The 13,519-nt window shown below is 38.0% G+C and overlaps 1 protein-coding gene across 4 annotated transcripts in view; it reads right to left on the reverse strand.

The window, feature by feature from the left end:
• The window catches only part of LOC117292452 (neurogenic locus notch homolog protein 1-like), a 62,638-nt gene that overhangs the window by 11,728 nt on the left and 37,391 nt on the right, over window positions 1-13,519 (reverse strand). For 3 of the 4 annotated variants that reach the window (XM_033774488.1, XM_033774489.1, XM_033774487.1), the window contains exons 30-43: window positions 11,501-11,614; window positions 10,919-11,032; window positions 10,220-10,333; window positions 9,305-9,418; window positions 8,783-8,896; window positions 7,635-7,748; window positions 7,066-7,179; window positions 6,428-6,634; window positions 5,413-5,556; window positions 5,153-5,281; window positions 4,411-4,524; window positions 3,162-3,272; window positions 2,535-2,645; window positions 1,625-1,741 (exon numbers count right to left, since the gene is read on the reverse strand). In XM_033774488.1, the coding sequence (XP_033630379.1) occupies window positions 1,625-1,741; window positions 2,535-2,645; window positions 3,162-3,272; window positions 4,411-4,524; window positions 5,153-5,281; window positions 5,413-5,556; window positions 6,428-6,634; window positions 7,066-7,179; window positions 7,635-7,748; window positions 8,783-8,896; window positions 9,305-9,418; window positions 10,220-10,333; window positions 10,919-11,032; window positions 11,501-11,614 (1,731 nt within the window). The remainder of the gene's footprint in view (window positions 1-1,624; window positions 1,742-2,534; window positions 2,646-3,161; window positions 3,273-4,410; window positions 4,525-5,152; window positions 5,282-5,412; window positions 5,557-6,427; window positions 6,635-7,065; window positions 7,180-7,634; window positions 7,749-8,782; window positions 8,897-9,304; window positions 9,419-10,219; window positions 10,334-10,918; window positions 11,033-11,500; window positions 11,615-13,519) is intronic. The other variant, XM_033774490.1, reaches the window with a different exon arrangement.

A 13,519-nucleotide genomic window follows, 5' to 3' on the forward strand; every position in this document is an offset into this window, starting at 1 on the left:
AGCACAATTTAGACCAAACATTTTAGCCAAAAGAAAACATGAATAGAGAAAAATGTTAAATATTGTACTTTTAATACAAACATGTAGGCCTAAAAATACAGTAAAAACCCCAAAACAATACAAACCCTACATGTACCATACATCAATTAAATATTTGCTTTTTGGTGTTTTTGTTGTGAATTTTGTTTATATTTTCATAAAAAGTATGGAAATTACATGTAATATAGCATTTGGGGAATAGAAATACTTTATTCTCACAAATACTGAAAAAACAAAATATCCACAAAATTTTAAATAGGGTGTCAAGAAATGATGTAGTGTTATGTGCAAATAACTCATATAATAACAGAAGGAAACACAGCAAAGCTCGACACTCGATTGTAAATCACACTGACTCACTAAGCGTTTGGCAGATTAAACCACTAGCATGTACAGGACACACACATGTTGCATTGCCGTTTAGACCAACGCATGTCCCACCATTTAAGCAGGGATCATTCTCACATGGATTGATTACTGATGTCGCATGCACGTCACAACATTAAAAGCATCGAGAAGAGAGAGGACAAAATAATCAAATAAACAGATTTCATTCTTGACAATGTACAGTGGCGTAAAGAGGACTCTTATCAAAAGTTTGAGTTTGAACAAAGAAAAATTGACAATGTACAGCGGAAACTTCAAAGTGAACTTGCAGGTACAACCATGTATAATATCTCTTTCGAGGGAGGGTTAATCTTGACATTTGGAACAGTGTACTCTGCTCGTCTTCAGAAGAAATGCTTCAAACAACATTTAATGTACAACGCATAAGGAGGACTCATATCAAAGTTTGGGTTTGAACAAACAAAAATTGACTGGAGCAGGACGTGCACCAACGCCCTTCAGATTAACGTACCGGCACTCTTCCAACTGAACTATCCAGCCCTTTGTTGGCAGTCTTCCTATGAGTCAATAGTCAGGGGTACCAGTCAGAGGCCATATAACCGTTAACTGACGAATGGCCAGCGATGAAACCCAAGTTTACGATACAACCTGGAAAGAGGCAGCCAGGGGATCCCCCTAGCTTTTGTAGATTCAAAAACCTTTCAGGGTGTTGTAGAATAAAGAACAATATTTTTTCCCTTTGCAGAAAAAAGGCAGGGATGGGAATAAACAAGGTGCTGGCTTCCCAGGGGAAACACCTCCAACATTCTGGCCGAACTTTTGGATACAGTGAGACCTAATCTCCCTATTGTAGGATTCTACTCAGAATCTACTCTGCCAAGTAGCCAGGGGAATTTAGGACTCAATCTCAGTCAAGGCATTTGTGGTAAAACAAACCCTTAACTGTGAGCACAAAGCCATATTATTTGTTTCTCCTTACCAACGTGTAAAGGGGTGCCCTTCATTCTTAATAATCAGAACCAAATCCTAAAAACAGACTTTCATTTATTGTGAGGTTTCAATATGGTAAATTTACATTCATCAATTCATTAAAAAAATAGTTAATGGCCTGACGTTTCGACCCTAGCAGAGTCTTTCTCAAAAGGCTGATCAGTTCATCGATACACACAGTCTTAAAGAGGAAGGGATGGGGGGGGGGGGGGGGTGTTAAAGCAGCCTGGGCAATCTAGTTCTTTACCTTGAGTCTGGCATCGGTCTCCTTGATATGATTGTGTACACTGACACACAAATGTGTTGGACACCAGATCATCGATGCATGTACCCTGGTTCTGGCATGGGCTACTAACACATGGAACTAGAAGAGTGGACAAAGCATAACTACAATAGTACAGCAACTACAGTATAGAAGACACTACCACATCAAGAGTCATGCAGCAAATGGTCATAGATCCTTTGCATATATGCCACTGACCCTGAGAGCAAACAATGGACACGCATGCCTGTTTACAAGTCAACCAATGAGAAGTCTTTCTTTGACCTCAGTGAGGGTGTTGTTTGCGTTTGTGATGTCATAATGTATGAGGAGGCCTGGTTCATAATTTCCAGGAATGTGAATGCGAATGAGAAGCAGATTTTGACGTCTCATGGCTGTTATTGCAGTGAATGTTTTGCAGCAGTTGAACACAACTCAACTGTTGCAAATTATTTGTTGTGAAGTTGTGATGTCAAAAATTGTATCCCATTCGCTGGAAGTATTTTGTACCGAGCTTTAGGCAGAAACGCAGAATTAAACAAGCGCTAACGGGAGGTAATTTAAGGTTGAATTTTTGATAACCCTGGAAAAACATCAACACACCTCAACATTATTCTCGAGTTACTGCCTGGTTTATTTTGTGTTCCTCCCTTATAAAATGCAAATGCTCAGAGTAGTATAAACATTTCAAACTGAAGAGATATGCGTGCCCAACACATAGAGTATCTAAGTCTAACAATAGGTTTCATGCAAGGCAAATTGAAAACACTTTGAAGTAAATTGACAACTTTATTTGAACTTAGTTCCTGCAGTCAGCGTCCACATTGCCTACGTTCTATTATGAAGAAAGTGAAGCAAAATTTGGTTCTGCTGAATAATCTAAAACATTACTCACCTAAAAATTCACATCTTGATCCAAAGTACTGGCTGTTACACTGGCAGTTAAAACTAGATGTTGTGTCAATACAGGGCTGGTTGTTCAGGCAAGGGTTGCTTGCACATGGTCCTGTAGTAACAAATCATATAAAACAACTATTAAATCATTGCAGAACCCGCTGCTAAAACATAGGATTCGAACTGCCTCTAGCTACCGGGCAATCTCGGTGGTCTAGTTGGTATGACGCCGCTCTAGAATTGCAAGGGTCGTGGGTTTGAATCCCATTCGAGTAATAAGCCTGTGATTTTTTTTTAAGAACTCAGAAATGTGCTGAGTGTACTGTTGCTATCACACATCGTTGTTTAGGGGTATAAAACATGGTCGCCGAACTCACACTCTGCTGGTCATGTACACCAGAGCTCGAGTCCAGTTCCCTTAAAAATGCTAAACCATTATAGCACCCCATAATTGTTAATGATTGTTAAAATTGTCAATTAATTTCCTGGCTTTTGTTTTCTCTTATACAGAATCTATACACCTATATGAATTAGTTGAAACAAAAAATGCATGAATTTTTGAAAATATCATTTACTGTTCTGCGCTTCTTGACCTGGAAAACTCTAAATAGAAAGATTGTTGACTTACGTTGAAGACACTGCTGACCGCTGTAAGGTGCTACACAACTGCATGAATAAGAACTGCCAATGATGTTACAAGTACCTCCATTATTACATGGGTTATTACTACATGGTGTAGCTGAGGAGAAGACATGAATAAACAATAAGTCTCATGAATATTTATATTGAAATAGAACAAGCCATTTGAATGTTAAATTTGAGTATTGTCTGGTACAATGACATGCTTGATCACAAGTTACCACCTAAATTTGAATTCACCAGACTATAGAGACAGTTGCTATGTCACATGATTCAGTGATTAGGCGTAAGCTTTTGCTTAGTCAGTAAGAGACCGTGACTACCCATGCATGATTCTGAATGGATGTGTGTGACTCAATGGTACCAGGGTTTGCTCATCTCGAGGTTGCTACACAAAGGCTTGCCTCGAACCATTTGACATATAGCAAATGTCTCTATAGTCTGAGGGATTCAATTGTAAGCAATATATTTTGACCGAGCAAGTCATTGTACATGTACAAGACATTATTCAAATCTAACCCGCAAATGGCTTATCGGAACCGCTACTGTATCATAGGTTATAACACTATGGGTCAGTTGATGGAGTCGACTAATGAATATGTATTTATTCAAATAGATAGATGGGAACCGTTATTAAAACGTGTTAGTTATCACACCATGGGTCAGCTGATGAATAAACAGTGGACTTATGAAAAAGGGAATCGATGTGTGGTGAAGAGGTTTCAACTAGTGGTTTAAACCCAATGAGGCCTGGTTCTTGATAATTTTACCGAGACGAAGAACTGTCTGAGATATTTATGGATATGTATTTATTCAAATAGTTTGATGGGAACCAGTATTAAAACGTGTTAGTTATCACACCATGGGTCAGCTGATACTTATGAATATTTATACATTTAGATAGAATTGAAACGGCTACTATTATCACACCATGGGCCAGTTCATGTATAAACCTCATTAACATTTATATACGTCAATGGTGAATAGTCAATGCCAATATAGCGATATGAAAAAAAAAGGATTTAAATAGATTCAATAACATTTATTGTTATCACATAAAAAGCACACACATAAACTGACTTGGATACAAAAAGTGAGATATGGGTTTAAAACCAATCAACTATATTGAATTTAAAGTAAGAGTAAATTGCCAAACACTGAAGGGTCGAACCAGGCTTTACATTTATCAAAGCGTTAAATTCATCAGAAGAACATGTGATCTTAAAAATCAAACTTACAAATTTCTTGACAGCGGACACCGGCATACGGTGATGGGCATAAACAGGTATAACCAGCAGAATGGGCGACACATGTACCACCATTCACACATGGGCTTGAAGCACACACTGTCGCTGTGGAAACAAATTGACAACATTTAAGGTGGGTTTTTTTCAAGTAGAAATCAATATTTTTAATTGATGGCCAAAAAATCTACAAAGGATGGGGTATGATGTTTTGGCATTGAGTGGGCAGGTGGTTTGTATCCTCAATTAAATTTACTAGTACTTTATTTCCAGTCCATACACAAGATAAACAATGGAACATAAACAAAGTAATAACAACCAAAGGCAAAGAGTAAGTAAATAAATGTATACAAAATCCTTGCCTTCAACCTTTAGCACCCTGGGGCCGATTTCACAAAGCAATTAAATTCATCGCAAGACAAATTTTCAGTGATTTGTATTGTGAAATCACACTTTACTTAGCAACTACGATTGATTTGCAGTTACGATCAATCTTAGACCTTTGTGAAATCGGCCCCAGGTTTGAATCACACCGGGTTTTCAGTCCTTACCTGACTGCGTAGGTTGTCCTTAGAATAATTCTCTGGGGTTTTCCTCCAACATCTAAAAGTGACACTCCCTTCTTTGTTTTCTCTCCATTTGGTTCTTAGTACAGAAATTAAGTTTGCTTTTTTGAGAGTTCTTGGCTTCAAGACCAGAATAAATGAAATGCAATGGTAATGTGATAGTTACTTACACGAGTCAGTTTGGCAGTTTGTACCAACAAATGGCGTTACACAAGCACATCGGTAGGTGAAGTCTGCTAGAACGCGGCAACTTCCACCATTTTGACATGGATCACTACGACAAGGAAACTGGGAACCAGCTGAAGTAGAAAAGAATTATACATCAAAAAATTAATAACAGCTGTGCCAATTCAAGAACAAAATTCAATGCCTTTAACATAACTAAAGGTACATGTAATCCAATGCTGATATTAAACAAATCAGTATTTACCATAGCACGAGTCTTGGGCTTCAAAACTGAAACCTTGTTGTTGTTTTGCTCCATCTGTCTTAAATGTTACCCACATTGAGCTGCTTGAAGTGGTGACGATAGCAGGCAAAGTGTCTCCAGAAAAACTATTGATCCGCGATACATCTTGAAATTAAGAAAGTAACATTTGATTGTTATAAGACTAGGAAAGCAGCAGTGCTGACGGCTAACCTACAGGGCTAGGTACTCCAGGGTAGGTAATGGGTAACTTCCAGGGCTAGAGGGATGGGTAATTCCTCTAGAACTGTAGATTAAATGGGTAACCTCCATGGCTAGTGGATGACATCCAGGGCTAGGAATGGGTCACATCCAGGGCTAGAGGGATGGGTAATTCCTCTAGAACTGTAGGTTAAATGGGTAACCTCCATGGCTAGTGGATGACATCCAGGGCTAGGAATGGGTGACCTCTAGGGCTAGTGGATGACATCCAGGGCTAGGCAATGGGTGACCTCTAGGGCTAGTGGATGGCATCCAGGGCTAGGAATGGGTGACATCCAGGGCTAGAGGGATGGGTAATTCCTCTAGAACTGTAGGTTAAATGGGTAACCTCCATGGCTAGTGGGTGACATCCAGGGCTAGGAATGGGTGACCTCCAGGGCTAGAGGGATGGGTAATTCCTCTAGAACTGTAGGTTAAATGGGTAACCTCCATGGCTAGTGGATGACATCCAGGGCTAGGTATGGGTGACCTCTAGGGCTAGGCAATGGGTGACATGAAGGGGATGCACATGTACTATGGGTCAACTCTAGGCCTAGGTTATGGGTCACATCCAGGGCTAGTCACAGGGCTAGGTAATGGGTGACCTCTAGGGCTAGTGGGTGACATCCAGGGCTAGGCAATGGGTGACCTCCAGGGCTAGGTTAGTGGTAACCTCTAGGGCTAAATTACAGGTTACCCCTAGGGCTTTATGGGTAACCCCTAGGGGTAATACAAGGTAAAAAAGCAAGTCTGTTCAATACATCAAAGATTATCTCACCTACAAAGTTTCCATTACCAACACTAACGACGTCATGGATTGCTTCTGTGGAGTAGTCCAAGAAGATGAGTCGAATGGGATTACCAGAGTCTGTCGTAAACTTCCAAATACAGTTCTCATTGGGTCCATAATTACTAGGGTAGTTTGGTGATGTCACTGAGATGACGTCACATGAAAAGATGTTGTAATTCAACTGGCATCCAATTGCTGTTAGAATAAATAATACAAACAAGATATTACGGAACAATTTTGAAGATATCTGATATAAACCACTTTCCTGTTGGCTCAGTAAGAGCCAAGGACTATTTTAATTGATTAGAATAATAATCATACTAATAATAGTAACAATAATGGTGGCTTCTTATATAGCGGGCGTACCCGACACTCAGTGACGCTCAAGGCGCTTCAACATTAAGTATTTTCCTGAAAGGTATGTGGGACTTCGTTTGAATTATGAGACCTACTCCTTTCATGCATTTTATAACGGTTACAAACACTTTTCATACACCAACTCGCCCAATCCCAGGCAACGTGTACCTTTAAGCTTTGACAAAAATGTCTACAAACCAAATGATGAAAATCATTCCAAAAATCATATCTAAGACCTTTGGTTGAGTAACCCTGAAATATGGACCTACCTAATTCACAATTGGTACCAGCGTAACCATCAGTGCAGACACAGTCGTAACGATTAACTCCTTCTTCACAACGCCCTCCATTCTGACATGGTCCAGAGAGACACTCCAGAGTAGCTGTCAAGGTTGAATAATTTGTTGGTTATTAAGTTTTTTTTGTATGCCAGTCGCCAGACACACAAGCCTGAATGCCACTTTAAGGTGTTGGCTACAGTTAACAATTTTCCAGGGGTCGTTGCCACCTACTCCTGGGCTGAAATCTAAGTATTTATGGATTTTGTTGGCTACAGACACATTAAGTATGACGTAACACTCTCAAAAAGAGGGCTGATCATTGGAAAAAAGCTGTTCTCTGTGTATAAAAATGTGCGCACGACCTCAGCAACCCTGCAGCGTTTCGCGTTATGCAAGGGGAGCTATTGATTTCTTACACAAAACAGAACGCGCCTCCGAACAACGTGCATAATTTGGGGTGTAGACTCTCGTTTGTGCATGTTTGTACACGATTTTGACAGAATAGGCACATGTGAGTAAGCTGCATGCATTTCAAGGGGTCAATTATGCATACTTACTAGTCTGGCATGTGATCCCAGAATAGCCTGGCTGGCAATTACAGCTGAAACTGTTCTGTAAGTTCACGCAAACAGCGCCATTTTGACATGGATTACTGTTGCATTCATTCACATCTGAGAGTAAATAAAAACACAATACACAGTTTAATTCAATATGGTAAAAGAGAAAATAACGAGGGGAAAACAAAAGTTTGTTTCAGTTTTCTCTGGTGATAAAACAAAGGAAAAAGAAGAAGGAAAAAAATCAGCTATTCAGCTCTTAGGCGCCTCTAGACTTCTGGACAAGTCGCTATAAATGTCTGTCGCGGTGATAGCATCCCGACTCTCCCCGCAATATTCTCGCCCACGAGGCAACTGCTGTCACGACTACGGTCCCATTTAATGAGGAGTGGAAGTTGGGCAACCAGCAGATCGCGCCAGAGCAGTAATCTCGCAAACAACTTCCCTATCTCATCGCATGGGACCATTAACGACTTGTCCACAAGTCTAAGGCACCACATGTCTGCAGAGTCTACAAGCCTATCAATGACCTCCTACTCCAAACAACTGTTTCAGGGCTTTGATTTGGACCACTTCAAAAATGTCTTAACAACAATAATAATAATAAAAGATCTTTAGTGCAGAATCCGCCTAAAAATAAAACTATTGAAGAATTAACCAGAACTTTAAAATTACAGCTAATAATAATAATAAAAATAGATGGATTTATATAGTGCCAAAATACCACAGGATGCATGGCACTTATGATGAGAAAAGAAAGACCAAAGGATGCATGGCACTTATGATGAGAAAAGAAAGACCAAAGGATGCATGGCACTTATGATGAGAAAAGAAAGACCAAAGTGACGGATATAACCAGCTACAGATTGAAGAACAGGCCATTCTGGAGACACTTTTTTAAAACCCTTTTTTAGTTAAATGTAAAATAATGTATGAGCAATAACCATTCTCTGACTCAGTCTTAGCATCCTGCACTGTGCAACTTTATTTTTTTGGATCCATCGTGCTTTTTTCTTCCTTTCAAATCACTCAAACCAAACTGAGGCTGGAGGTGAATATAGTCTGGTTCCTTTCTGATTCAGTATTTATGATTGCTGTTGTAAGCAGGGTACAAGACAAATATGATTTGATTATGGTCTGTAACGTACCTAAGCCACAGTTAACTCCAGTCTGACCAGCGTTACAGTAACATCTGTAGCCATTGGTCAAATCTTGACAAACACCATTGTTCAGACATGGATTGGAGGAACACTCATCCACAACTGTAACAAGAAACCAAGTTTAAAGGATAAGAATAAGAAAACTATAGCTTCCTTTTGGAGATAATAATAATAATCTTATGCATTTGTTAAGCACCAACTCAAATAAGAAATAAGTAGGAATGAAAACTTTGCACGATGGAAATATGACAGTAAAGGTTTGTGGTAACTCAATGTAATGATACTCTGTAAATGAGCTGGGGTGGTTCTGAAAGGAACCGTTTTGTTGAACTAGGTGTTTTGATCAATATACTCTGATCGTCTTCTGGAGTTGAAACCAATGGTTCTTTTCAGAACCACCCCAACTTATTTAGAGGCTTCTAATCAAAGTTTTTTATTGCCATTAATTTTATGAGCGAATTCCAAATATACCTTTAAGAAAAGCTTGTTTAAAGATATGTTGAAAGTTACCTGTTCTGCAGTCAGTGCCACTGAAGCCTGAAGCACACTGGCAGGCAAAGCTAGCAACAAAGTCATAACAGGTGGCACCATTCAGACAAGGTGAGGAGCTGCATTCATCGATATCTATAACAGAATATTGCAAGTAAATAAAAAGTGAACTGGCAATAGGATTATTCGGCAACTGTTTCTGCACACTTAATAATAATAGTAATATAGATTTATAATGCGCAATCATCCAGAAAACTGATCAAGGCGCCTACACAAAAACACATTATAGAATAGAAAAAAAATGAAGAATAAACATAAATGAACTTAAATAAAAACCTAATGAAAGACTAAGTGAACAAGTGTGTTTTTAGTTCCCTCTACAGATGATGTTTTTGCGAAGTGAGACAGGGAGCTTATTCCATAGGGCAGGAGCAGCTTTAGCGAACGCACGGTCTCCGTATCGGACTGTTCTAGACCTTGGCTCTACCAGCAAGTGAGATCCTGCAGACCGTAGAGCACGACTTACTTTTGTAATACAATATTTCAAGGCAAAGGACACTGCAAACATGGTGCAAGGTATTTATTTTAAATACGCTGCACGTATATATCCATGACTTGAGATTCAACATGGCGTTATGGCAAATCTCACCTGACAGACTGGCTCAAGAAATCGGTGTATCTCCATATCACATACCATAAGATAGGAAAACTAAAACTTGCACCTGGGCCCAATTTCATGAAAGCAGCTAAGCACATCAAAATAATGCTTACTCGAAAAGGTTCCCAGCCAAACGGCAATGTCACATGTACAGTTTGTAACTGGTATCCTGCTTATTTTCGCTAAGCAGATACATGTAAGCAAATGTTTCTGCTTTGGCACCTCCATGCAATTGGGCCCAAGCCATTAAACTGTTTTTTTTCTAAAACTTGACGTACCTTGCTGGCAGTTGACTCCAGCAAATCCTGGCTGACACTGACAAGAATAACCATTGGTTTGATCGATGCAGACTGCGTTATTCTGACAAGGTATACTCACACAATCATCAACATCTGAAACACAAAATCAAGTAGGGATAACAAATGAATTAACTAACACAACTGTTAATTGGTGAATGCTGTAAAATTATTGTTGTCAAGCATTGTGGTACCTTTTCTGTGTAAAAAGCTATATACATGTAAATGCTTAGGTTACTATCATTATAATTAATGGAAAGCTGTCTACTTTCAAACAAACTTTTATATTATAGTTAAATAAATGAAAACAAATAGAAATTTGGAGGACATTCCAAACAATACACAAAAATAAAAAACATTAACAAAGTGATAATACCTTATGAAATGAATACAGGTCAATCTCTTTTTATCAAAAAATCATTGCTATAGTCAGTCGGTAAGTATTGTAAATGGTTTTTGAATAATTAAAGTACGTATAACCTTAATGTACAGTTAAAATACAGTTACTTAAAATGCAGTTAATTTGTTTTATTTAAAAATTCTCTTGTGGTTTCTTGTTATTTTACTGAAACATACCCGCCTACAATACAAGCTTTTTATGTGATGAGTAAATTTCTGAGTTTTGTAGCTGACTGAATTAAGGTCAGATTGAAGGAGTTTAAGATACAAGAATCAACTCACTCTGTTGACAGAGTGGTCCATTAAAACCAATCTGGCAGTTACAAGTGAAGAAGTTAACATTGTCGACACACACTCCACCGTTGGCACAGGAACCTGGCTGACAGTCATTTATATCTAGTTGAACAAAACACACACAAGGAAATTAATAGCAAATCAGGAATGACCAAGGAAGTTTTTTTAAACAGACTGGAAAGGGTTGATTTTTGCTGAAAGCACATTTTTTATAATTTCTTTTTGTTCATGCCACATTTTGACAGGTGATGTATATTTTAAAACAAAAAACTTTTGCAAATGCAAAATAAGCACCAAAACATGTTTAATTGTTTTTATGAAATGGGTAATGGACATAAGATAAAGTCAAGACCCCAACAATGCTTTAGATTTAGTTTTTAAATGACAGCCACTTATCTATGCCAGTATTTGTTCATGCAACCTCAAATAGTAAAAGCTTTAACCTTTCTCAAATCTATTTCTTATTTTTTGAATGAGATATCGCCTATCACCACAAGACCGGTCAATCACTTAAAGGTGACAGCTATAAATTTTGAAGAGCATGGTTTTATTTTAGAGAACTATACTCACTGATTTGACAGTTGACACCTGAATAGCCAGGAACACAGTTACACCGGTACCCATTCGCCTGGTCCTCGCAGAAAGCTCCATTCTGACATGGGGAACTTGCGCACTCATCAGTAGCTACCAACAAAAATACATAAATGATAACGCTATATGTGATGGGCTATGTGAAAATGAGTCACAAGGGGGACAATTAACTTAGTGGGTTTTATACATGGCTGAAAAGAGCATACATTTTGAAATATCTTACACACTTGTATGATGTTTGGCTAAAAAATGATGACTTTTTGAAAAACAGATTACGTAATTGTTTGAAAACAACCCATACTGGGGAAACAGCCCATTTAATAAAAAACATCAACTATTGATGTCTCAGGGATGAACAAAACGAACATGTTTTATTCACCTTTATCGATCAAAACAATTTTTTTTATTCAAGAAAATGTGAAAATATAGACCTTTTTTGTTCACCCTCCCGTCACTCAACAGCTCTGAACTTGAAAGTGGGCTGTGCGACAAGTGACTCATTTTTTTGTAGAGCCAGTCACGTACATGAGTCTGAATGTTGAAGGTGAGTGTTATGTTCGTGAAAGTAAGTACTTAAGTTAGGGCGATTGTTCTAGAAATCAAAACTAAATGACCTTGGCAGTACACTCTTGGCAGTTCCAAAGGTGCATTCTGCTGCTGGGGATCGTTCTGTTTACGTACATGCCTTTGCTGGAATCGTCTCCCTCATTAAATTCGATCAGCTGAGTCGCATAAAGTTGTCAAGAAACATCTCAAAACTTTCCTGTTCAATGCTTGATTGCTACGTACCAACTGTCTCTCCCATTATAGGTGCACTTTATTTAGTCTCTTACTGTATAGTTTCTTGTGGTACCCAGGGTTAGAGCGCTTTATCAAAATTCCAGACTAATTCCAGAAGTTAATGTTTTGTTTCCAGAGTAGGGTCGGAACACAGCGATACAGCAGCTCATTTGTTCCGGCAGCTATCAACTGGTACAAATGAGTGATTAGAACGATGAGATGTGGTGTGGCTGGATCCGATCCCTATCTACCAAAATGTCTTCTTGCTGTTTTATGTAGGGTTTGTACTAAACAAAAATCTGTGTGTGTTTTTTTAATGTAATTTTAATTTATACAATTGTATTGTATAGTTACCGAATGTTTGTATTAGTATTGTATTTGTGTCATGGCCAGGTTTTCATAAAACAACACCCCCGTTTAATTTTGGTTAATTCCTGCTTTGCGTAGCGCCCCCTATGTTTTCATTTGTATTTCCTGCCGTTAGCGCATTCTGAAATTGGCCAAACTATCAACAACATCTCTGTTCACCCAATTTACAGGTATGATTCTTATTTATTTTATTATATCTTTATGCATTATTTCAAGTCTTACCTATTTTTCAATAGAATACATGAGAATTGATTGTTTCTTTAAATCAACATATATTTGTGCTATTTAGTTTATTTTTTAATCAATGTTCTTTTGGTAAACATGAGATATGTGGTTCGCCAAGATGGCGACCGGGATTTAGTTTTATTCATTTTCCATTTAATATATATTTGTAATTATTGTTTAACTATTATTGTTTAACTATTATTGTTTAACTGTTATTGTTTAACTATTTTGCTTAATGTAATTCTGAAATTGGCCGAACTATCAACAACATCTCTGTTCACCCAATTTACAGATTCTGATAATAAACGATTCATTCAAGAGATCTTCAAATCCAGTTTCTCCGTGCCTTATTAAACAGTGACTTAACAACACCTCTATGGTCACATTTGCATACAGTTCTTTGTCAAGGCCATTTTACTTTCCCCTGTGAGGAATAATAGTCTTATCTATCTATCTATCTATCTATCTATCTATCTATCTATCTATCTATCTATCTATCTATCTATCTATCTATCTATCTATCTATCTATCTATCTATCTATCTATCTATCTATCTATCTATCTATCTATCTATCTATCTATCTATCTATCTATCTATCTATCTATCTATCTATCTATCTATCT

This window comes from Asterias rubens, chromosome 7 (assembly GCF_902459465.1).
Source record: "Asterias rubens chromosome 7, eAstRub1.3, whole genome shotgun sequence".
Taxonomy (NCBI): Eukaryota; Metazoa; Echinodermata; class Asteroidea; order Forcipulatida; family Asteriidae; genus Asterias; species Asterias rubens.